We start from the raw sequence: 26384 nt of genomic DNA on the forward strand, positions 1-26384 counted from the left end.
ACCTAATATATATCTTAATTTTTTTTCTTCGTACATTATAGGAACCTACTCATATATTCAGTTTGAAGAATAGGAAGCAATTTTGAATTATTTTTTTACCTTTTTTTATACAAACATACGGCTCATCTGATAGTAAATGTGTCTCATATCTTTTTATATTATTTCAAGAAATTTATGTTATTGCTAATTTTGAGTACATACTTTAGGATGTTTGCAATAATAGCCTATAACAATATAATAATGTAGATTTGATAATTAATGCCTTACATTTAATTTGATGTAATTGAATTGTAATTTGTTTAATATAATTGAGAAATATGAAGATAAGATTTAAAGTTTAAGATAAAAATATTATCAACTACTTAATTTACTTTAGAAGTATTCGTTAGTTGTGGTTTTTAATAAATTGTTATGTGACAGTTTATATCTACGACATTGTCCGCGTGACCGAGATATATTCACTGATTAGTGTTAAAGGAGTCTATAATATCCTTCTCCATTTCATATAGTACGTGTATACCATATTTCATTGTGATTACTTAAACCGTTAAGGTACTAAAAGGTAACAAACTGACTTTTATGTTTATAATATTAGTAAAGGTAATAAAATATCGATAGGTCGTTCAGTATTGTCGAATTCCTATCACTATGCTGTAAGCATCGGCATCCGCCCATTGGCACCCCATTCGAGACACGACGGAAAAAGTAGATAAATACCTTTAAAAACTATGCGCGTTATTTCCTCATCGACACTTACATTAAATTGATACATGCACCTCACTATAGGACCGTTTATGTAAAGGCGGTGCAGTCTTGTATTGTACTGCACAATTTAAATAAGACATTATGTGCATTACCTGAAACAAAATAAATATAAATAATTAGAATTTTTGAATTCTTGAATGCAATATTTGAAATAACAGAAGTACAAATTTAATACAATCCCACTTTTTAACTGACTAAGAAAGGGAGTGTTCTCAATTCGGTTGTTTTTTTTTTTTATGCTTGTTATCTCAGAACTCCGTGATTTATAAACCGATTAGGAAAGCATAATTTATTATGCCTGTTATTTTTCAGGTACGAACATGATATCATATCTAAAAGAATTAAAAGAGACTAGTATACAAAGTAGATACTTTTAATTTAGTTTAGTTTATAATCCTGTGTGTAAAAACCCCACGTATAACGTAGGGTATTTCATTCATATGATGTTTTGGGTATATTGACAGTGAGAATACAATTTTTTTTTATTATCAATAAAAATACAAGTTACAGAAATTATGTTACATTAGCATTCAGAAATCACGTAGGTTTATAATAATACTAAATACATTCAAATTATTTAAATTGTATTAAAATCATGCAAGAAGTATCGTTTTAATTTACATTTGATGTTGCTAATAGTAATATTATCTCGTACATCGGTGGGTAGTTCGTTAATAAGTCGAGGAACTAGATAGTCAGCCGTACGCTCACCATAACAGTTATTTACGCGAGCGCTATTGGTACAAAGTTGTTTCCGTGCGACCGCCCTCATATATACAGCATGATTAATTTCATTCCAATATTTACAAGTATTTTCACAGATATGACGTTCAGATAATAATAAATATTGTCTATGATCTGATATTGTGTGTTGTAGCTCACAGGCGGTAACGAGCCCTTAAGTCTAAGCTGAGATTGCCTCGCTTTGTGTGTTCTATCGCTTATATAACGGATTGTGTCCTGAGAAATTGTTCAAAATGATGCCTTTTATTGGCATTGACTTTTTGACTGATTGATAAAATGGTCGCGTTCAGTGCGATTTCAGAGGAGTTTTCTTCTGCGAACGCAGCGAAATGAGCTCCCTGCTGAGGTTTTCCCTAAAGACTACAGTACGGGGTTATTTAAAAAGGGTGTATTAAGATTTCTTCAGTGTTAGCAACGTTTGATAGCACTAGTTGCAGGCGTTCATAGGCTGACTTGAATCAGACGGACTGAATGCTTGTTTACCACTTTTATGATAAAAAAAATATTGCTAAAATGTCTACAAGTAGTTTAAATGTGTTAATTATAGATATATTTGAATGTAGTAAATGTGTACCTATGAATATAATTATAATTTCATATACATAATTACATACAATAAAGTAAAAAGTTCGTTTAGGATCTGTCAAAACATAATGGATACGCATACAAATCTTTTTACTGCCGGATGTATGTGGATACAGATACGAAGATCCGGCAAATCATTAATTTTTATATATCACTGTAATTAAGTAAAGATGTTAAGGCCGCAACTATTCTAGAACATAATTTAATTATATATAAAATACACACAATGAATATAGGATATATAAGAACTTTTATATTTTTATATTTGATTATATTGTGTTTGAACAATATAATAAACTATTTTTAATTATGTTTGACGTAAATAAATGAAATACAGTTAATGACAAAATCGTCAAATATTAAATGTTACTGTATTTGTACTGAAACCCATTTATCCTTTAATATGAAAATGTTCATGTTAATCACTAAATCCTGTACAGCACAAAGTAATATACAACCGCAATTATTGATGTCTGATATCTGTAAGTTGAAGTTTATGTATATTACTTATACGCGTGATTTAATCCGTGACATTACCAAATATTATATTTTCTTTTTATATAACTTAAAATGGCAAACAAGCTGACGGCCCACCTGATGGAAAGTGGTAACAGTCGCCTATAGACATGAGCAGTACCATGGACATAACAGAGTATACTATTTTGTCCATGATACCCCCCATGCGTTGTCATTCCTGAGGACAAATGTAATTCCTCTGTACTCTGTAAACAAGTCATGCAAACACAACTGCTTCACGGTAGAAACATGAATGGGACAGAGGTACCCAAGCAATCAACTTTTGTACAAAGTAAATAAAATATATTCGTATATGCCAAATTTCATGATGTAGGTAAAGCTATTGAGGCGGCAAGAGATAACAAACAAACTAGTTACCAAAGGCTGATTTTGTACAAAAGTCGTTTGCTCGGGCACCTCTGTCCCATTCGTGTTTCTACCGTCAAGCAGTTGTGTTTACATGGCCGTCTTTCGGTTCAAAGTATGGGATATGACGCATGGGAGGTATCATGGACGAAACAATATACTCTGTTATGTCCATGGTTTTACTTATGTCTATAGGCGATGGTTACCACTTTCCATTAAGTGGGCCGTCAGCTTCTTTGCCATTCTAAGTAGAATAAAAAACTGACTTTCATATTTAAAATATTAGTAAGGATATTGTTAAAATTTGAAGTGTCAATTCTAATATGAAAGTCCTTTGCAAATGGTTTCAAAATTATCTCGCAATGCGTAACAGGATCTGCTGCTTCCTCTTGTTAAAAGAGAAATCATAAAGATTCCATTAGTTTCAGATGACCTGAATATTAGTAGTTTCATATATAAAAATTAAAATTGTATATTATAAATGAAATAATTTATATAGCTAATTAATTATAATACTTTTGAATAACAGTGGAAACATTTATCAGTTAAAGTAGATAAAAGTTTTTTTTGCAAGTGATAGTACTTTTGACGGGTTAGGAATTTTAACTAAATTTTATTCATTTAAATAGTTGTACCTGTAACTTTGTTTAACTTAGAAGTTTATGTATATGTTAAATCAATTTTATACAACATCTGTACACGCTTTTATTTTCTGTGTCATTTATTGTTGAGTAAAGAAATTACTTTAGATAGTTTTAAAAATATATTCTTTTCGAGTTTTATTTAAATCTAAAATGTTATACTACGGTAGAAATTTAATTAATCAATTTCAAACACGTCAATTCAAAACCGATTTGGATTTTTTTTTTTATCTAAAAGGATATACTTACAAATTACTTTATAGAAATTTTATCACAATCGGTTCAGTAGTTTAGATTTTAAATCACGAAATAACGTGTTTGCCGCGACTAAAGTCAGTTTTTTAAAAAAACAGTCTTAAATTATGTATTTTAACTTTTTGGAAAATTGACGGTTTCTAATTATTTCTGTATTTATCAATCATTTTCATGAATATTTTCAAATAGATTGTATTGTTAAAAGAATTAAACAAAATGAGAAGGTTTGAATATCGTCTTAATTTTTGAGGTATATTCCTAAAGAAATATTTTCACTAATTCTAAATAGGGATTGATGATATATGTTAAAAACTCATTTCTACTGTATTTTTGATTCAATGAACTTCATGATATGCATGATTACATATAGGGGAATATTCCAATATTCCAGATCGATCTGGTGTCGGATTTGCTTTATTCGCTGCAGGATTTCTGCTTTATTTGAGATTGACATCAATATTATTGGGTTTGAATTCGCTATACACTGTATTTATGACGTAGTGAACTAGTAAATGGTGATCAAGATCGCAACATAGAAGGATAGTTTTTAAATAAAAACAACTGATTTTGTCACAATTGTATTCAGTATTTTGTGGGGTACAATCCTTAACTATTTACTATTCGCTTTGCAGAACCTAAAAAGTAATTAACAAAAGTTCGTGGCGTATTTATACATTTAGTACGTCCCTGGCAACCCAGATATGAATTTAAATAGATGTCATATCAAGACTTTTTCCTTAAGTAACGTCAAAGGAGCCTACTTAAATTCCACACCGTTTGAATTTCGATTCGGAGTTCCTACATAAAATTTATGTCAATAAAAGTTCAGGCGATCGACGAAAAGAGCATTACAGATGGTATTATCGAAAAGATTTGGTGTGAAAAGAGCATTACTGCCAATAAATCCTATTTATAATTATGGTTACAAATCCTACTCTATTATAAATACGGAATTTTATGATATTGTATAAATAAATGGATATTTGTTACACTTTCATTCAAACACTATTGAATGGATTTCAATTAATTTTTTTATATTTTTACTTACCAAACCGTAATCGCATTACGTTCTCGGATTGGAACAATAGTATGATATTCTTTATATAGAATATATTTGGGATAATAGAAATACATCAGAAGACTGATTAGAAGTTAACATAATCTTATTCTTTTTAAATAGAAAATATGTAATAGTAATACAAAAGTGTTATAATAATATTAATATAAAGTGGCTACCTAAAAACAATATAGAATTATGTATTTTTGAAAGGACTAGAACTTTGGATCTACCATATTCTGTTCTTTTATGAAAATTAAGATTTGCTTAATTTTCTTTGACAATAACCTTACATAACACTTTTATAATTATGATTTAAAGATCATAAAAGTAGTTTGAAAGTATTAGCTCTGTAATAAGGAAATATATAGAACGCTATATATCTATAAAATGTAAGGGCTGCCTTTGGTTTCGCTCAGATTTAATCATTAGATCCTGACTTGGTGAAAATAGGACCACCATAAAATTTATCGTCCCACAATTGATGGAGAAATCGGTGGACAAACATAAAAAAAATAGTTTTCTTTTTGTTAACTGATACTATACGAGCTGATGCGTACGATAAAACGGATCAGTGCGTTGTCATCACAGATGCTTTACTCTCCAAGAGAATTACTGCTACAAATATTTTTTTGGTCAAATAATACTTGGAAAAATTGTAAACGTAACTGCTTTAATGACTAATTCAATTAAAAAAGAAACCCCTGGAGCCACACCGTCCACGTCTGATTCTGTCGCAGAATTTTTTAAATTTTACGATTTAGGTACACGTCTAAGAGGACAGTATGGCAGAAAATAAATATTTTGTAAAAGAGTAGGGCAGTCAGTACTTCTTGATTGACGTAAGTAATATCAATTATCTCAAAATATATTAAAACGAATAAAGTAAGAATTGATAATGGTTTATGTCTGTAAAAACGATAATTTTCTACGATTTTAAAGTAAATTCCAAATGAAAAAGTCTCTTCATATGTTTGTTTTTTTTTCTGTGACTTATGAGCTTATCTTGCCAGTTTGTATACCGATTTTGATATTTATTTTTACAACTGATAAGGTTCTTTTTAAAACAAACTAAATGTAATGTTTCAAATTAATAATTTATGATAATGTCGTGATAACTAATGTCACCGTTTTTCTTTACGGAGCAAAAAACTGCCTTTTGGCAAAGCAAATGTTAATTGTAGTAAACGATTTCTTTCTAAGTTCAAATATTTTAAATATAACGTAAAACAAGTTGGTTGTTCATTGGTGTTTATTGTCATGAAAGTCAATATTTTTGTTATTTTTTTTCTACAATTGAATGTTTATGTATATTTATAAAAAATATTTTTTTTATAAGACCACTTAGGTACGAATATATTTACAACAGAGCTACATTTATTAATTTAAAACTTAAATTTGTTACATATGCTAGACATATATTTATAGGATGATAAATTCGAAAACAAAAATGTAGGAGTAATATTTTTACACATGTTAAATTTGTAAGAATATTTTAACACCGTACTAACTGGTTAGAAATTGGTGCATAATAATAATTTTAAGGTTTGACAGTTCAATTAAAAAAATGAAAAATTAAGATTATGACTCTAAGGAAAGAAAATGAAACGTAATAAAAAAGATAAAAAGTAGCTTATGTTCATCTTCAATGCCAAACACTATTAGTAAGTGTATGTCAAATTTTATGATGGTTGAGTCATAAAGTTTTTAAGAGATAAACAAACCAACAAATTCACATTCACATTTATAAGTGAGGAACAGAAAATATTTAGACCAATACAAACAGGCAGTGAATATAAATGTTTGTATTATACGAAAATTGAACCCACCATTGCAAGATGAGGAATGTAAAGACACTACTGAGGTATTGTCAAATTGGACCGGTATTACTAAATTCTGAACGAATATATGACTCAACCGTATGATGATCTCCAACAGTTGTATAAAAAATCGTTTACTTCATTGAATATTTCGTTTTGTTACTAATTTAATTTAGAGAGCGTTTTTGTGATAAATTCAAACTTAATCTATTAGTATGTTATATAACTCGGTATAAGGCCTCTTAAGGTCATCACGGGAATTTAATGGTCGAAGGATGTGTAGCAGCGTTACTAAATGAAAAAGCCTAGCTGTGGCTGCCAACCCGCCTACCAAGCGTGTTAACTACTGGCAAAAGCCCCTTTATGGGTCAGGCCTATGTTCAGCAGTGGACATTTAACAGCTAATATGATAATGTTTTGTAACGTGGACATCATGTTTTATATATATGTAGTATGACCATTTTTTTCATTTGAAGTAAAATTTGTCCTTTAAATGTCTGTAGGACATTGAGTATTGTAGACAATTGAGTTTTGGTAAACTCAATTTTTGAGCAATATGGCATCAGTGACGTCACGGGGAAGTAAACAATCATCTAGCGTCATACACGAGTTTTTTATTTTTGTTTATTTGTACTGTTTTTCAAGGAAAAAAAAATGTACAAACGGTATGTTGTAAGAATGTGCACAAATAAAGAGAAAAAACTTTGTTAGTGTGTCGAAAGAGCACGTAAAACGCAAAAAGTGGTTGCAACTTGCTCATAGAAATCCTAATACTATAGTGAATTATTTTCAATATAATATAGTTTATAAAATAGTTTTTTTTTTCGTGAAGATCATTTTGATGTTTTCATTAATGTAAATCTCTGAGTATTTCATTTTAAAGTTAATATTTCGATATTATAAAGATCTTAATTACCGATTTAAGGTAAGAAGTAAATATTGTCATTTGGATGCCCTACGTTTTCAGTGACTGCAGCATATTAAAATTTGCAGTTGCATAATAAAATTAGTAATCAATAATTATTTGAATAACGCAATCATTAGTTAATAGTTATGTATTTAAGTAATACATAACTATTAACTAATGATAATATATTAACTAATGATAATATATTACTAAGAACGTAAAGAAACATTAATGACAGACATGTTATTTACTTTCACATTACGTCACCATACATTCCAAATCATTTTCGATTACGTGTTACTAGTTAAAAATATTACATTTTTTGGCAGTTTTATGCATAAATAATAGTATATTTTTGCATCAGATGAATTCATACCGCTTTTATGCAAACAGCAATAAATAAAGCATTAGGTATTTTTTATAGGTACATAGCCTATTTTAGCGCTGTCTAATTTTTTATCTATCTTCTCCAAACAGTATTTGTATAGAAGATATTGAGAAAAAAGACAAACACAACGATATACACTATTTCTATAAATTCATTACTTGACTAGTTTGTGCTCGCAAGTTCGTATGCGTGGATTTTTGCAGAAGCTACCCAATCACTTTAAGATAGCATATCAAGATAAAACACACATCAAATTTTATATGCGACAGAAATACAACTATGAAAACCTTATTCAGTTCGATGCATTAGTTTTTTGTGATACTGAAATAACCAAACAAAAATTCATTTTACAGGCATAAATTCTAAAAATTTCCATTTGTTGATGATTGTTTCAATTTCTATTGCTTTTATTAACATACTCAGATAAATATTTCCTTTGTACAGTCATCATCTTGTTACAATTTTATTATATTACTATGATTCTATCTTCCTTCCCATACTTCGAGGTGTCCCGTTGCTCGTCTAATAGCGAGTGTAGGTCTATTTGTCATCCACACGACCACCCACAACTGTAAAAAAACCTACACGGATCCTAGGAACATTAGGTATCATTTACTTTGAGGTTTACCAGAGGGAGCCTTTGTACAAAAGTCGATTGCTTGGGTACCTCTGTCCCATTCGTGTTTCTACCGTGAAGCAGTTGTGTTTGCATGGCAGTGTTTCGATTTGAAGGGTGGGATATGGCGTGAATTTACAGGGTACAGAGGAATAACATCTGAGTCCTCAGGAATGGCAACGCAAGGGGAGGTATCATGGGCTTAAAAGTATACTCTGTTATGTCCATGGTACTGCTCATGTCTATAGGCGACGATTACCACTTTCTATCAGATGGGCCGTCAGCTTGTTTGCCATTTTAAGTTGTATAAAAAAAATCATCGATGTATCATGACATACGCATAACATCAGTTCCTTTGACTAAAAAATATAAATAAAAATTTATGTAAATAATTTGTACTTATGAAATTTAAACTATTGTAGCGTATAAAAATGGAACAAGACAAAGAATAAAAAAAAAACACTAAGAAGTAATAGCAAATATCGTTGACAACAATTTCGGAACGATCTACACCAAAATGTTAATTTTGAGGGTAGAATAAATTTAAATCAAAATAAAATTTTTCACGCAGGGTAATCTTGAGACATTCTTTTTCAAATTCAAATATAATTCGTTAGTTGACGACGAGTGTCGCTCGAGACATATTGTTTGACCGGTATTTCGTTGTTTCGTAATAGGTATTTAATTAGTGCAATTAGTTAATTACATATATTATAAATAAATGGTACATACGTAGGCAATTTTTATGCATTTGTGTCTCTGACGAACTCGACTGAAGGTCGATGAATATCTATAAATAGAAGTGCATAGTATTTCTAAAATGGTAAGTGACTTTTTTGTTGTAAATAATTAGTGGACAATAATAAAATTTCAGCAAAATGTATTTTTTTAAATACTTTATCTTTAAATATTATTGTTATGCTAAATTACTACTTATAACTTTTTTATGAATACGAAGTAAGTTGTGTGTGTGTCGACAGCAATAAATGCAACTACTACCTTATGTAAAAGGTTTAGCAGACTATTTTATTAATTTATTTTTATGAGAATAGATTTCAGACAATCAAAAGTGTTATAAAAAAAAACTGTGTATACATTTTTAAGAAATTTCCAAAAATACTTCTAAATTATATTTTTTAAAGCTACGATGTGATGTTGACAATTTTGAACTCTGTTTTTATATGTATTTCTGGAATTCCTTATTTAATAATTAAATATTTTTACTAAATAAAGTAACTTACTTCAAATTTATATTGGCAGTTAACCTTTCAATAAGACACAAAAAAAAGTCGACTTCAGAATTTCCTCTGCTTTGAGTTGGTTAAAAATACTATTTACATCTAATATTTTCTACCGACTTCAAAAATAAGAAGGTTCTGAATTTGGTTGTATTTTTTTGTTTGTTACTTCATACCTCCATCACAAACCGATTTGGATTTTTTTTCATGTGAAAGTATATATCTATATAATAAGGATAAATATAATAGTTTACTTTTTAAATCGAAATAATTTAAGTAGATTTTTTTGTTTAACACAGTCTTATATAATGAAAATGACGGAAGTGACAAGTTACATTTTTATAAACAGTTTATATGCCATTGTTTTCAGAGTAAACTCTTAATGGGTACTATAGATTCATCCTTGGATGTAATCCAGGATGATGTGCACCAATTATTAGAACGTCCAGTACCGGCGTACTCCAATGTGACTGTCAGACGAGCATTCATTGCGTGGTTTTACTGCGGCCAGAAGAACAAGTTTAATGAAGTATGCAATTATTACCATTCCCTGGAAGCTATGGTAAAATATTTATTAATTCATATTATTATAAAAATACACATATACATATATCTTTTTTAAAAAAAAAAATTTGCCAGAATTAATTTTTGAAATTATATATAGCTGTTAAGAAACATTAAATTATATTTAAACCATTATTCCATTATTAGACGTCGCAGTGTATTCCGTGACAGCGATGGTAGTCATTAAATTCTCATAAAAATCATGTTTTTGAGTTAAGTGGCCATTTCATTCTTCTATTCTTGTGAATATTCTCAGTAATTAGTTATAAATATTTCAATTTTACAATAATTGTTCAAATATGAGTTTATATTAATAATATATTCGTTTTAGTATCAAAATAACATTATTAAATTTTTATCATGTTACAATTAAATAATAAAATTGCAACTAGACAATGCTTGTACATGGGACATATTAAAGAAAAAATAATATTATATTTAATAAGGCGGGTAGATGTCAAAGTAATAATTTTAGAAAATTTGTCCATCTGTACTTATTTAGATTATGAATTTAATGTATGAAGTAGTAGCCATAAGGCTAAGCTATTATCATTTATATGTTTATTTATATATGACTTTATATTTTCAGGAAGATACATTATCACCTGAAGCAAAAGCGCAGAGCAGGCGTCACGAATTTAATATGTTCTCAAATCCACCTCCCACTTCACAATACCAAGAAGAGCTGTTTCCAAACTTGTATTCAATATCAGACGTCAAGCCTTCGTATATCAGGAAGTTAGAGATGATAAAAAACGAAAAAATTGTCTTCAAACTGGAAGGATATAATGAACTCCTTGGGCAGGATGATATTAAACCTGATGAAAAGACTGAAGCCAGCAAAATAATAAGAAAATACTGTCAAAGTAAACTAATATCTATCAGAAAGTTTCTTGACGATTTTAAAGTGTATGCATCAAGATGCCAACTTGAGATTACGGTAGCTAATATCGAGAATTACATTAAAAGGAAGATGCTGGAAGGTGAACTGCATATCGTTCACAATTGTCCAAAAAATTACGACTTTTTAGAACTTGCACCAGAGCCATTTGAAAACTGCAAAGATAACAGTAATAAATCAGACGTTTCCGCAATCATTAATAATACTGACATTAGTCTATCAATTTTAAAACCAAAAGCTATTAAAGACACAAAAGTAAAACAAACAGCAAAAATAGCAAAATTAAATGATAGATGTGCTGCATTTTTTGAATATTTTAATTTTAGACACTTGAAGAAATCTTTGACTATGGAGGAAGCCGTTTCGCAGTTACCTTTGATAGAAATTTTGAGTAATGAAACTTGCAGAAAATATAAAAAATCTAAATCCATAGAAAGTTTGCTTTACAATAAAGCTAAAAGTGACATCCAAGGATTAGATAAAAAATTCTTTCTACATTTTACACAAAAGAAAATATGATGAAGACTATGGCAGAATTATGTGAAATAACATTTTATTATAATTGATATTAATTAAGTTTATTTTTTAATTTTAGATTTTAAATGTTTTAACTTACCTGTTACTTTTATACTCGTATAACAAATATTAGTCTATTATATTATTATTATAATGATAAAATTTTAATATTAAATTTATTGACAAAGCTACTTTGCGTTAACCGATTAAGTATGATTTAAATTTTACGTTATGTAATCACAAATTAATATTATTAACGTTTTATTTAATTTATTATCATATTAATTATATAATTAATCCATGTAAATTTTTTAAAATGATAAAATTAAATACTTAATTGTCCTGAGCGATATACTGAACAATTTTAATTTCCATATATTTTTATGTCATATACATATTACTCACAATATAAAGCATATGTTTTTTCTTTAAAATAAAAAAAAGTATGTGATTGATATAGAATAGACTGTAAGAATATCGGTAATAAGTGGCGAGTGAATTTACCTGCTCTATTCTCTGCAGGTCAAAATATACCTTTTATATACATTTCACGGAACACTTATTGTTATGTTGAATGTAATAGGGATAATACAATAAGGAAACAAATAACAAAGCTGCAAAAATATGAGCTGATGCTTTTACAGATAACATGTATCCGTAACTAGAGACAAGCAATATTATATCGATAAATAAATATTTATTGTTGAGTACGAGGATCGTTTTATTTGAGACTTCTATAGACGTAATTCATGAAATTTTATTCTCCCTGTTATAAAACGCTTAGTTTTATGTTCGTCGTATGATTATTAGCGGCTATCCGGGGAGAACAGTAAAACATGAATACTGTAATAATATTACATACAAAAATATTTTGCCTTTGTAACATTAGAGGACATGAAAACATAATATCCAAGTACAGCACATCTATAGGTGACGGTTACCACTTTCCATTAGACGAATTGTTTGTTTGTTTTCCATTCTAAGTATTTTAATGAAACTACATTTTTGTTCTTATAGTTCATGTGAGATTAAAATTGTATGATTGATATTATATTAGGAGAAAGTTGTTAGAAATAAATAAAGATTTTGAACCAAAATTATGATTAAATCTACATTACACACAACGTTTATGTGTGAGAAGCAGTCATGTGTTTTCATACCTGTTGAGTACCACATAGGTAAAAAAAAATTGTATGTATTTTGTCAATATATAATAGATTTCATAAAAATCTGTAAAACTCGTACAAGTGTGTTCTAAATGATTAAAAAATAATTTATTTATTTAATTGTAATTTTTGCAGAAAACGACAAATATTAAGGGAAAAGTTGTCATCTATATATTAAGCTGGCATTATTATTTAAAATGTTTAAAATAGTATAAAAATATAATAACGTACACTAAGTTTAACATTTATATAAGTATATAGAAAAGAAACCGTTAAATTCTGAGGATTTTATCGACATTAAGATGTCGATAAATTATCATTTTGAATGCGTCCGAGCCTACAATATGATAACAAAAACAGACCGTACCTAGCCTAACGTAAAGCTACTAAAGCATCATCAGTCAAGGACAGACCCTCTTAGTGAATACAAGTGTTTGGTACAAGTTCAAAAATTCTACCTGCTACACAAAAAAAAAATTAAAATGGCGGACAACGTGTACTCGACACCTGTGAATACAATCACCAGAGAGACTTTAACAGTGTTAATTACGAATAATGTAATGAATGAATCATTGGAGTTCAATTCGGATTGTGAAGAGGTAAGCATCAGATGATATTATTGATATATTTTTTATTGATTGCAAAAATTTAAAGGGATTTTTTTTTAATAATTGTGGTATAGTATGATTGAAAAGATTGTTTCAGCAATAAGACCGCCTTATTTTACTTACACAACTGTATCGTAACATTTATTAATTGTTTTGCTTATTCCCTATATTACATAATACAAATAAACTATACTCATTCAATCATACTCATATAGATACGACCATACTTATAAGTTAAATTAACGTAAGTTGTAATTTTGCTTCACAATATTCATATTTTGTTGAACGTTATAAAATTTTACTTTTCAAACATAGTTCAATTTTCTTGAAAACTTAATTAATTTTTATTTCAGTTGCAAACTCGATGAATCAGACTGTTTTAATAATAACTTGCTATTAGATGTTAACGATCTGGGATATTTCTTCATTTTATGGAATCTACACTTATAACCCTTAGGGCGGATTCGACCAACCGAGAATAAATTTTATTATTACATTAAAGTAGTAAAGTGATTATTCGAGAATAAATTAATTTTACGTTTTACCATTTACAATTCTAAGATTAACGATCTTATTCTTATTATACCACTGTTTTGCGTGGTATAACAGAGATATTCCAAGAATAGTAAAATAAAATGGCGTCCCAGGACCATATGATCTAAGATTCGTAAGCTGTTAAATGCGTGTAGTGATTTCTATACGTAGTACAATTAAGTACTGGTAATCTCGGTTTGATTTCATTTTCGTATAAAATAAATAAAATGTTATATATAAAATATTATAGTGGGCCTCCACTAAACTTAACAGTAACTCTCTCTCCGATTATAGTGAACTACGTTTCCGTTTATCTTCAGCCATTTTCTTGCAAAATAGGTAGAAAAAGCAGACACTAGACAACAAATTGCAACAAATGTAGATATACCACGTGGTTGTCTGTTGACATTAACAAAATGACAGCAATTTTTTTTTATTCACTATAATACAACGAAAGTAAGTTGATATAATATAAGCTTTTATGTCGTTTCCTTGTAGAACAACGTTAATTTGTCGGGTATCATTTTCAGTCACCGTTCACTTTATTAGTCACGAATAGTTATTCCAAGTATAGTTATACGTTAGATTGCATGGAAAAATGAGTTTTGATTTATTCGAGATTATGGAATCGAATAGATCATGGAATAGACTATCAGCGCTATTCGTGTATAAATTAAAGTTTGGTAGAATGCACTCTTAGGAAATTACTGGGTACAGAGGAATAACACCTGAGTCCTCAGGAATGGCAACGCATGGGGGGTGTCATGGGTGAAATAGTATACTCTGTTATGTCCATGGTACTGCTCATGTCTATAGGCGACGGTTACCATTTTCCATCAGGTGGGCCGTCAGCTTGTTTGCAATTTTAAGTTGTATAAAAAAAAATTCGAATTATTCGCGCTAAGGACTACGAGTACGCACGAATATTCAAGTGATGAAGTTTCTAGTAAATAAGCATGTTCATTTTCAAGAAGTTGAAAACAAACATGCTTTTTCATTTTCAACTGTCTTTAAAAAGAAGAAAGTTCCAAATTTCGTTGTATTTTTTTTTATATTTGTTACCTCATAACTGCGTAAAATAAACCGATTTGGAAAATTCTTTTTTATCTGAAAGGGTATACCTATAGATTGATCCCATAGAAATTTTACCAAAATTAGTTCAGTCGTTTAATTAATAAACCAAATTACTGGTTTTGCCAATTGAAGTCAGTTTTTTAAGACAATCCTAAGATATATTATTATTTCACTGTGAGTTAATAACAAAACATCATTCATATCTTCATAAATATAATTCTTGTGTACATGTATATGTCACTGAACTCCTAAACCGCAGTACTAATTTTGATATAAAACTTTTTGTATGTATTTTAGGGTCCTTGGATAATATAAATTCACAATTGAACCTGGTAGGTGGGGCTGCTTTAGGATATCGGACAATGTCTCTTTTTTATATTTCTTGATTCTATAAATAATGATTTTATTGAAAAATAATAGGTGGTAAACATATTTTTATACATACTGTATTTCGCGGCTTAGCCCATGTGAAATAATAAGTGTAAGTGCCAGTAACCTACTTGTGTACCTGATTTCTTTCAAATTTGTTTACTAGTTTTTGTGTGAAAGAGTAAAAAAATACAAACATCCATCCATCCAACAGTCCATTCATAGATATAGACTTTCGCATTTATTATAGTAATAAAATATTGGTGAAAATAATAATCTTATTTATTCTATCACTGCGCTTACTTATTTCATTCGTATGTTCCAAGAAAGTTATCGTATATCCAATAACGTTACTTATTAAATATTATCAAAACTAATAAATGTTTAAAGAGTAACTAAACCAGAATGAATAATATACAATAAAGAGTAACTGAATTCTTGTTAAGAATGTTAAAACCACTGACAGTGTTTAAAAGAATGGTATTTTAAAATTTCAATTGTAATTTGCAGATGGAAACAGAGTCGCCAATAAGGAAACCAAATCTGCGTCCAATCAGTAAAAAGCTATTCCACTCACCATTATCTGAACACAACAGCAACGAGGATACATTCACACGACGTAATAATGATCAAAGCAAGAGATGTAGAAAAAGAAAACAGAATTTAATCCCGGATTCTTGTAAAAAAATAAAAAAAGCACACATAACTGAGTGCAATAGAAGTGGATATAGTCCGGAGACGAGCGGTGGAATGAGAAAAAAGGTGCTGATAAGTTTGTTTTATAATAAGGAGTATTCAATGGATGTGGATTCACCAAGTTGAATTCTATTTTAAAATAATAACTTGGTGATACACTACCATATTTATTTAATTAATGAGCAGTATTGTATATTTTTTTTCAAACAAAATTGAGAATATATACAATACACAAATATATACTTGAAGTAACCTTTAATTTTAGATACAAGTAATGTGAGGTACTGAACACTATAAGGTAATCACATAGTTGCTATACATTATGGACATCCGATAGTAAATACTATTCGTAACGGGTTGTATTTCTAATTAACACTATTGTGGTTAATATAAAATGCTTTTGTAATTCTTTGCTTCGGATTCATCTGCTTAAGATATGTACAGTTAAAATTAAAATTTATATACATACCTATACATTTAATTGTCATTAATCAACCCTATTATAAAAAATGCATTTATACAAAATAGGTTCATATTAATTAGTGACCAAATGTATAATTTTTTTTAAGAAGACAAATTAGTAAATTTTGTTCAAAATTTGCTGTTGTTATCGATAAAGTATGTATTATCAACACTGTATTTTCTGCTGAGAGACTACATACAGCATGGGGTTTTTCTAATATTTCATTTGAAAAATTTATAATAACATATTTGAGACTTACATTAAGCACAAATTTTAAAATATATAAATATAAGAGATTTTGGCAATTTATTAATTTTATTTAATGTAATACTTATTTCTTAATCTATTACTCCTGTAATATATTTATAATTATTATTAATATCTAATATAACTATTATTAATATCTTGCTATAACTGAAATATGGTTGTGTTGTAAGCACTGCTCGTCAACTTATATTTTATACTTCGCTATTGCCCGCGGCTTCGTTTAGACTTCACTTATAATATATAACAACTATCTTAGCAAAAAAGTAAATTTAAATATTTGCCTTCCTAACTAAAAATAAAAATTGTTTATTATATACACACCTTATATCTAAGTACTATAAATATTAATAACATGCTCTTAAAATATTACTTAAAGATAAAAAATGTCTTTGAGGTCACTGCCGTGCCTAGGAGATTTGCTGTATTTTCACGCTGAATGGCTATGGAAATGCATTGGCCAATGTATAGGCCAGCCTTCTGATCGCCAGAGGTTCCCACTAGCCGGCGTCATATCTCTTTGAAAAGACCTATGACCTCGAAGCCACAGGGGCTCGGAGTCTCAACTTAAAACGCCGTAAATGTATATATATCCATTAAGTCTCATTAAAATCTATAAAAGCCAATAAACATTAATTTTAGCTTTGGAGCAAGAACCTAAATCTAAAATTTCACATATTTAACTTCTAAATTGACGAAATTTCATACAAACTTACAATCCCCATTTTACTCTTTTAGAAAAACAATTTTCAAAATTACTATTTTATTGTTCACCTAAGCTGTACAAAGAATGCATCTGGAAAATTTCAAGATTCTAGATTTAGCGATTTTGATTTGTCAACCAACATCATCTTCTACATTATATTTTTGTATGATATTACTGTTTAAAATAGTCATAATATATATAAGTAGATAAGTAAATTAGGCTAGAAAGTATATAAGAGAAACTTACAATAATGTAACAAATGCTTCCTATTGTTTCAAGTAAAATTATTAATAGTTTAAGATAGATTAGTAAGTATTCTATAATCTTATAAAATAAAATTTTATAATATAATTAGAAGTTTTCTTTTTATATAAATAAATATTAGTTATGGGTAGTTAATCTAGTTTTATACGCATTATTTAAATATCATGTCTATTTTTAATTAAATTGTTATGTTTCAATAAAATAGCCATAATATTACAATAGCTGTAAATATTAAATAAAAAAATGTGATTCATTTTGGCTTTATTTTTATTCTGTTACAATAAAAAAAATATGGATGGGAGAGGCGAATGGGGAAAATAATGAATTTATAGGATTATGAATTATTTCGTATACCCATTAAACTATATTTCATAAATAATTGCATATTCGACTAGCTTTTACGCGCAAATTTGTCTGCGTGACCGGGATGTGTTTACTGGCCGAGATAAAAAGTAACGTATATTCTTCTCCTAATTTCATGGTGATTACTTAAGCCATTAGGGTACTATAAGGCAATAAATAAACTCATAATTATAATATCAGTAAAGGTTTAGGAAATATAAAAAAAATAGATAAACGAATAATAATAAGTATAAGACGAAATACATAGAGAGTTTAAATATTTTATTATTGAAATTTAAAAACAATTTTTTTTTTTATATAACTTAGAATGGTAAACAAGCTGACGGTCCACCTGATGGAAAGTGGTAACCGTCGCCTATAGACATGGACATAACAGAGTATACTGTTTCGCCCATGATTCCCCCCATGCGTTGTAATAATAAGAACAACAAAATATTGTATTGCCTAAAATCCAATGAAAATTATAAAAAATATTAATTACAACGTCACATTAGTATTACTGTAACCGTTCCAGAATTAAACCCGGTGCCCTTGGGAAATTTACAGCTAAACGCTTAGCAGGGGGTGGAGTGGAGGAGGATTTAAAATGGCTGCTTTTAGGGTTCAGTCATTGAAGATTCTTAACAGCTGCTACATGGTAATTTATAATTTATTTTTATTCCAAAAAATGGTGGTGGAATAAAACGTTTTGTTTAAAAAATATCATTAGAAATTGGTTTATAGTTAGCATAAATATAGCAGAGTAATTAGCACACCTACATATTTATAATACACATATTTCGCTAAAGTGTTTGGTTATAGGATTGGAAGTCTAATTTTGTGAAAATTAATACTTTTTTCAACGCATAATTTGAAGTCCTATGAAAATGAACTACATAATTATTTTTTATACCTCTTTGTGAGTACATGTAATTGTGTAACTCGTTCCATCTAATCAAAATATAGTTTCGTAACTATGTAATTGCGAATATATATATATATTTATTGAAAAATCTGTTTTTTTATCTACGTACTTTTTTCTGTAATACGGAACCCTCGTTCTGTAAACAACTCATACTTAGCTGGTTTCTTATATTTATTTACAAGAGAGAACACTTTGTGCCAATAGCACAGAGATATTTTTATATTACTTAAGCATTCTATAGCGGTATCTTTTGCTGTGATCCATTTTCATTTATTTGTGTAAAAAATTTCGCTACTTAATGATAGATCCACCACAATGAAAATTCATTATTTTTATTTTGCTAAAATGATTAATTTAAAAACTACTTCATTTTAATGACGCTACAAAATAATACCGACCACTTAGATGAAGTAAATTAACGTTTTATAATTTTGTTTTATTAAGAAAGAAGATAATCGCGTAAGAAAATAGTTTTCTTGAGTCCCTAGGGATTTCTCATATTATATTGTTAAAAAGGTAAAAAATATAGTTTTTTTTTATTTTCAATAAAAATAGCTTCTATGTGAATGTACATAGATGTATAACACATTTTAGATATCGATTAATATGGAAGCTTCATTTTATACTAATTTATGTGGACAAAGCTGCCAAATCTAACTTTACTAGTTACATAAATAAAAGTTTCTTTGAGCTCTTGGTAGCTTTGTTCTTATTAAATACAAATGTTGCCTCTATAAATCCCATGCTAAAGTTTATATTACAAAACAGGCATAAAACCATGAAGCTTGCTCTTTCCCATCAATGCCTCAAACCACTGTTTCCCGACTTCTGCCTCCTGATTTTCGATAAGATAAATCATAATATTGCGAAGTATCATACTTGGCTGATTGGCCAAATTGTCGCATCTCACGCCCTTGTTATAGCGAACTTGCGAGCAATTTATAAAGTGTTGGTTTTGAATTAAAATGCTGGAGTACAGACTATCGTTTGTACGGTGATATTCAATAAAAATTGCTTGCTGGCAATGAAAATAATTGACATAAAAATATGTATATGGGAGATTTATTGAATACGAATATTTTAACAGCCAAATGCCTAAGTATCTATCCATTATATTTGTATGTACATATGTATATTTTATGAGAAATTTGATAATATATTTGTGTGTGTATATTACATGTTATCCTTGTTAACTTTTTTTTTTCATTATTATTTTTGCAAGCTACAGGATTTACTCCAATTTAAATAACATATTAATTTTGTCTGCATTTGAAGAATAAAACCAAAAATATTTTGAAATAATTTTAGCGATTTATGTAGATGTAACGGTTTTTGGAGGAGTTTAGGATTCAACGATGACGGGAAAAATATACACATACAGATAATATGGGTAAGTTAGTCCTATTAAAAATCATTGTTAATAGGTATATTTACAATTACCAGAGGTAAATTTTGTAGAAAAGTCATCTATATGGATATCATGATCCCACTCGAGTTGCTGTTGCCTATTTGCCATGGTTACGTGGGTGTTTTGGTTTTTTTTTAGTATAATTACTAAATTTACTAAATTATTAATACTTTTTATCAGGAGGGTTTCCAATTTGTTTTCCATTCCTGTTGTTGAAAAGTGATAATTGAACAAAATTTAAAAAATATAAAATAAGCGAGAAATTAAATAACATAAAAGTGCAGAGTTAATAAATCGGCATAACTATTGGCAGGTGTCGAAATAAAATGAAAATCGGTTTCGACTCTATTTAACGGGTGAATTGTTTTTCAATATGGACTTATTTTAAAATAAAATCACTTTGCCATTTGTTTCAATTAATATCGTTTATATTGTATTTAATGAAAAAAAAAAAGTGATTATATGTGTTTTAGGGAGTTTGAGTTTATAATCACTGTTTATTGTATGCTATCGTTATATACGTAATTTAATGATACTCATACAAATAATAACATAACTAACTAGTTTTTACCAGCGGTTTCATTGCATCACTGGGATAATATTGATTGCTTGATATAGCAGGTACTTGCTATACATTTTTTATACTTAGCCTATAAAAGAAAAAAAAACATTCATTCTCAAGCGACATTAGATGATGAAGTGTGTAGATAAGTGATAAATTAAATTGTGTTTTTACTTTTTATTTATTTATGTACAAAAAAAAAACCGTCAAGTTCGTTCAGCCATTTAAGCGCGATTAAGTAACAAGCAAGATTAAACAACCGACATCAATACGAATTTCCACATTGATAATATTAATAGGATGTGAAAATTTGTAAAGATGTTTGGGTATCTGTTACAGAATTACACATCACAAAATCACAATCACATATGTCATTGAAGTCCCTTCAGCTGTTTAAGGCTGATCGGATTTGAATGAGATTTGATGCATGGACGGGTCATATCCTGAATAAATAGGGTACACATTTTATCTCAATACCATAGGATAAAGTTATACTCGTATTAAGATTACAGATACATATAGGTAGGTATATGGTATATTAGTTATTTTTTCCTTATGTGGCTTCCTGTTTTCTATAAAATTTATGGAGAAAAATAAATCTTATCTTTATTTCATATTGCATGTGGTTTAGAATAGAACAAACTAACTTTTTTGACCAACTTCAAAAAAGGAGCAGATTCTCAAATCAATTTGTATTTTTTTTTATATTTGTTACCCCAGAACTCTGTCATATAAAATAATTTGGATTTTTTTTTATTTGAAAGTAGATATTATTTTTTTATCTAAAAGAATATGCTTTCAATTTAGTCCCATAGAAATTTAATCAAAATCGATTTTGTACTTTGATTTTAAGTAAAGCCGATATTTTTTTGTAGAACAAAATCTGCATGTGACCAATTCTACTATAAACGATATTGTACTCTATTGTGTCATGGCAGTAAAAAGAATAAAAAAGAAGACAGAGGGAGATAGACGAATTTTGGAATGGTTGTCGAGTGGAAAAAAAAGTATTTGTTTTAGATCTACATTTTTGTTATTTAAACGCTAAGTGGAAGAATCATATGAAACAGAAGAAACAAAACATAAATCGTCTTTCATTGGTATCTTATTACAGAGTAATGTTCTTGAAATTAAAATAAATCGAACCAATCGTTACTCATATTTTCTCACAAACATGTTTTGTTGAATACATATACTGATCCTCTGTTAATTATGGTTTAGTACCTACATTGTCGTGTCGAATAGTCATAGTATAGCATGAATCACTCCTTCCTTTCCTATGGACGACAAAAAAGGCAACTAAAAATACTTAATGGTAGAGAGATGGGCAGCAACGTCCCTCCTGAAATATTGTCAAAAGCTAAGTGCGGTTGCCAACACGCCTGCTAAGCGTGGCAACTACTAGCAAAAACCTCCTTTATGGGGGAGGTCTGTATTTAATAGTGGACAGTCGACGGCTTTTATAATGATGACCTAATCTGTCACTCGCTCCGTACACACAAAGTAATATAATAGCACAGATAGTAAACTTAGGTAGATATTACATTTTTTTTAGTTTACGTACCTTTAACGGCGCTCAGCTTATTCCCCACCATTTGTTTGGCCACGAACGCCGCCATCTTGTTTACTTCTGTCTAGTCTTTACACCTGAAATAAAAACAATGTTAATTAAGATATAACGTCTCACTATACGTTTATATTCGAGTTTGGTGAAATACAGACAAATTAATTGTTATATTTAATGACAAAATCGATTATTCGTCACTAGTGTAGATATTAATTTTGAAATATATATACATTAATTTGATAAATAGCAGTTTAGATTAATAACTGATGTCATTTAGAGCGTTACAAAATTACAAAGAACTGTTACATTTTGTAATTTGTTATTAATCTATTATCAATATAATATAATACAACATAATAAGAAAATTTGTATACTTTTTTCGACCAACATTACGTATTTTTTTATATTTTTTACCTCAGAATTTCGTCAGTTATAAAAACCTATTTGGAAGATCCTTTTTTATTTGAAGTTTTTAATTTTATATCAAAATAACTGGTTTTACCACAACTGAAAGAGGTCTGTGAAACATAGTCATAAATTATTATAGTCTTTTTTTGGACGGTTATTATAATCAGATTATGAGTCGTAACAGTGAGAGTATTCATACTGCGGAACTTTATCTACATATAGTATTGAAGTTTCTTCTAGTTGGTACATACATGAATTATGGGTACAATAAATTTTATTTAAAACTCTTCAATCTCCTAAAGCGATCGAAAAACAAATAATCAAACACTCAAACATCTAAACACCTAAATTATCATATCTTAATATTTTATTAAGTAAATAAAAATTGAACAGAATTTGTAACTAAAATAATTTCGAATACACACCTACATTTCCATAAAAGAAAGCAATTTAACAGAATTGTAAAAAAAAGTTATTTTCCAATTCAGTACTGAAGGCAAATTAGAACGATTAAGAAGTGATTAATTCTGATAAAGATTACCTACCTGTATTTAATGGCGGATCAAAGCTTAAGCCTTCAGATAAGAAAACCTTTTTCTTTCCTTAACAATTTCACGGTGGAACATTGTCCCGTCTCTGTTGAAGTTGCAAAGTGGAGAATTATCTCTGGCAAAAAAGCTACCCTGAGGGGAGAAAGAGCAATGTAGGTATGTTTGTGTATGTATGTGAAAGTTAACAGACTTTTCAATTCATTTAATTACATAATATCCAAATTCTCTGATATTGATGTCTTTAGAAATACCATGGATAGCTATACTAAGAAAAAAAATTGTTGAAAGATTTTATTGGTAATGCAGAGAATATAATCTATTTTATAATATAATATGTAATCTCCGGTAATATTATAATATTTCTTCTAAATATAAATAGTATGTTATCATAATATTGTAAATATCAGAATTATTTATTACTAGCTTTTACCTGCAACTTCGTCGGCGTAATTATATTATATGGTTAAGATATGTTTACTGATCGGGATAAAAAGTAGCCTATATTCTTCTTCATCCTATACAGTAAGTGTATACCAAATTTAATAGTGATTAGTTAAGTCGTTAAGGCTTAACTAATCACTATTAAATAACTTTCATATTTATAATATTAGTGAGAACTGTACTTTTTGTCTTACATTAATATATGTAGGTATATATTATTAATTGTAAACGTTGTGTGCATTTTTATATACCAGAACGATTCCTATTATTTGATATATATATATATATATATATATATACAGTAAATATTTCCAAATAAATGAAAGTATTTTTAACCATTTACTAATATTATTCAGACATTTAGAATATGAAAATGCCCATTTACTCAGTAAATAAGGATCTAACTCATTCCTTAGTCAGTTTGGTATAAAGATAATAGAGAATGTTATGTGATTATATATATATATATATATATATATATATATATATATATATATATATATATATATATATAGCAGTTGATAACACAAAAGTTAGGTATAGACAAAATTTTTGTGTGTAACTAATACTACTAAACATAGTAATTACGCAATAATAAAGTAGATAATTAATGGCATAATTGTACATGGTAGTTTGAATCACAATTATACGATTAGAGAAATATAAAAGACCAAACACAGCGCCATCTAGTTCCAAACAAGCTTGTTTAATCAGTTATATTTAAATGACTGAACTGCTTTAAATCAAATTTAGTACACAGATAACACAACATTCTCATTCGGTTGTATAAGTAATGGATGTTAGTGAATGCAGACGACTCAGAAGTGATCCTTGTGGTAGTTTATGGGGAAAGCCTATGTTCAGCAAAGGTCAGATAGCGGTGATGAAGATGTGTAATTATAGATATCAAATATTACAATTAATTTGAGACCAACTGTTGGAACAAATTTTAAAGACGATAATAAAACACGTAAACTTCTTATATACAGCAAAAGGATTTATCTTAAATGACGAAATCCTTGGAGCTGCCAACGTTCCAGTTTTGCAGTACACTCCAAATTCATGGCAATTTAAAAGTGCAAAATTTTAACTTCCTCCATTATAATATCTGCGCGCTAAATCTCAACTGCACTAAATCAGTTTTATGGACACTTTATGACCTTCCAAGTAGGATGAATTTCAAATCGCTCCAGGTCACAATTCAGCACTGACTAGGTACTACTCACTTCTTACGTAACTATTTTTATCCATTATTAAGCAAAATAGTTTTTATTTCGGAAACAGCTCAAACTGATTTATTTAAGAAATTGCACTTATTCAAATAGCACTCCCAAATGCAACTCCCAAAGCAAATGAAATCTTTTTGTGAGAAAATTTCACCTGGTTTATTTTTCTATTATCATACATCTTTGTAAATTATGAACCGCTTTTGATAATTATTATTACAAACAATTTTTTGATTAAAATCTTTACAAATAAAAATAATGAATTAACATTATTCTTCAGATTAATTAATATTTTCCAATATATATATAATATATCTATATTATTTATAAATAATAAAATGTATATGTAATAGTATTTAAAATGTTTTCTATCTTGTAATAGATATGTCAGAAATTTTAATAGAGATTTAAAACACGACATCTATCGGAGTTATTACGGACTTCAAGGCAAATAGAGGGTTGAAATAGTTAAGGGTGAGTACCGCAATGGCGCTAGTAGGCTAAGACGCGGTTTCCATGACGACGAAGATATCCATACTTATACAGATAGCAAAACAATCTCCTTTTAGATCTGGTATATTTTTACAATCATCTGTTTTTTTTTTTTGCTTTCAGTGCTTATTTGTAAATGCTTAATTTTAGCTGAGTTTAAATAATATATATATTACATATTAAATTATATTTAAAAAACTAATTTCATGACGTTAATTTTATCAATAATTTTTGTAATACTTAAGATTGTATGAGTAGAGAATCTTCATACAAATGATTCGCCATAAGATAATATTACGTCCACACACAGTGATTCTACTAAAATTAAATTGAAAAATAAAATTGATACAGAATACTGACGAATGTATTTCAAAAACAAAATAAACAGTGCGTAATGATTTTGTGAAATGATTCGGAATAATGCTTATTTTAACTGATT

The 26384-nt window shown here is 28.6% G+C and overlaps 3 protein-coding genes across 4 annotated transcripts in view; 2 read left to right on the plus strand and 1 right to left on the minus strand.

Annotated features, from left to right (window-relative positions):
• Positions 1-26384, minus strand: part of LOC113514576 (complexin) — a 374606-nt gene that overhangs the window by 98351 nt on the left and 249871 nt on the right. For both annotated transcript variants that reach the window (XM_026898682.3, XM_026898683.3), the window contains one exon: positions 22825-22907. In XM_026898682.3, the coding sequence (XP_026754483.1) occupies positions 22825-22879 (55 nt within the window). In that variant the 5' untranslated portion in view covers positions 22880-22907. The remainder of the gene's footprint in view (positions 1-22824; positions 22908-26384) is intronic.
• Positions 9392-12231, plus strand: LOC116412823 (uncharacterized). Its single transcript, XM_031908274.2, has 3 exons — positions 9392-9483; positions 10269-10460; positions 11052-12231. Exons 1-3 carry the CDS (start codon positions 9481-9483, stop codon positions 11880-11882), a joined length of 1026 nt encoding a protein of 341 aa, XP_031764134.2. The 5' UTR covers positions 9392-9480; the 3' UTR covers positions 11883-12231.
• On the plus strand, positions 13441-17604 carry LOC116412824 (uncharacterized). The gene is made up of 2 exons (XM_031908275.2): positions 13441-13644; positions 16141-17604. Exons 1-2 carry the CDS (start codon positions 13528-13530, stop codon positions 16450-16452), a joined length of 429 nt encoding a protein of 142 aa, XP_031764135.2. The 5' UTR covers positions 13441-13527; the 3' UTR covers positions 16453-17604.

Source organism: Galleria mellonella, unplaced genomic scaffold, assembly GCF_026898425.1.
Source record: "Galleria mellonella isolate WM207_F2 unplaced genomic scaffold, CSIRO_AGI_GalMel_v1 utg172, whole genome shotgun sequence".
NCBI classification, from domain to species: domain Eukaryota; kingdom Metazoa; phylum Arthropoda; class Insecta; order Lepidoptera; family Pyralidae; genus Galleria; species Galleria mellonella.

What these genes read in the sequence shown, in the direction of transcription:
- LOC116412823 (XM_031908274.2), top strand. An exon ending in ACCATTCCCTGGAAGCTATG is followed by an intron (nt 10,461 to 11,051) that starts GTAAAATATTTA and finishes TTATATTTTCAG; the next exon opens with GAAGATACATTATCACCTGA.
- LOC116412824 (XM_031908275.2), top strand. Translation starts at nt 13,528, where the DNA reads ATGGCGGACAACGTGTACTCGACACCTGTGAATACAATCACCAGAGAG. An exon ending in TCAATTCGGATTGTGAAGAG is followed by an intron (nt 13,645 to 16,140) that starts GTAAGCATCAGA and finishes TGTAATTTGCAG; the next exon opens with ATGGAAACAGAGTCGCCAAT.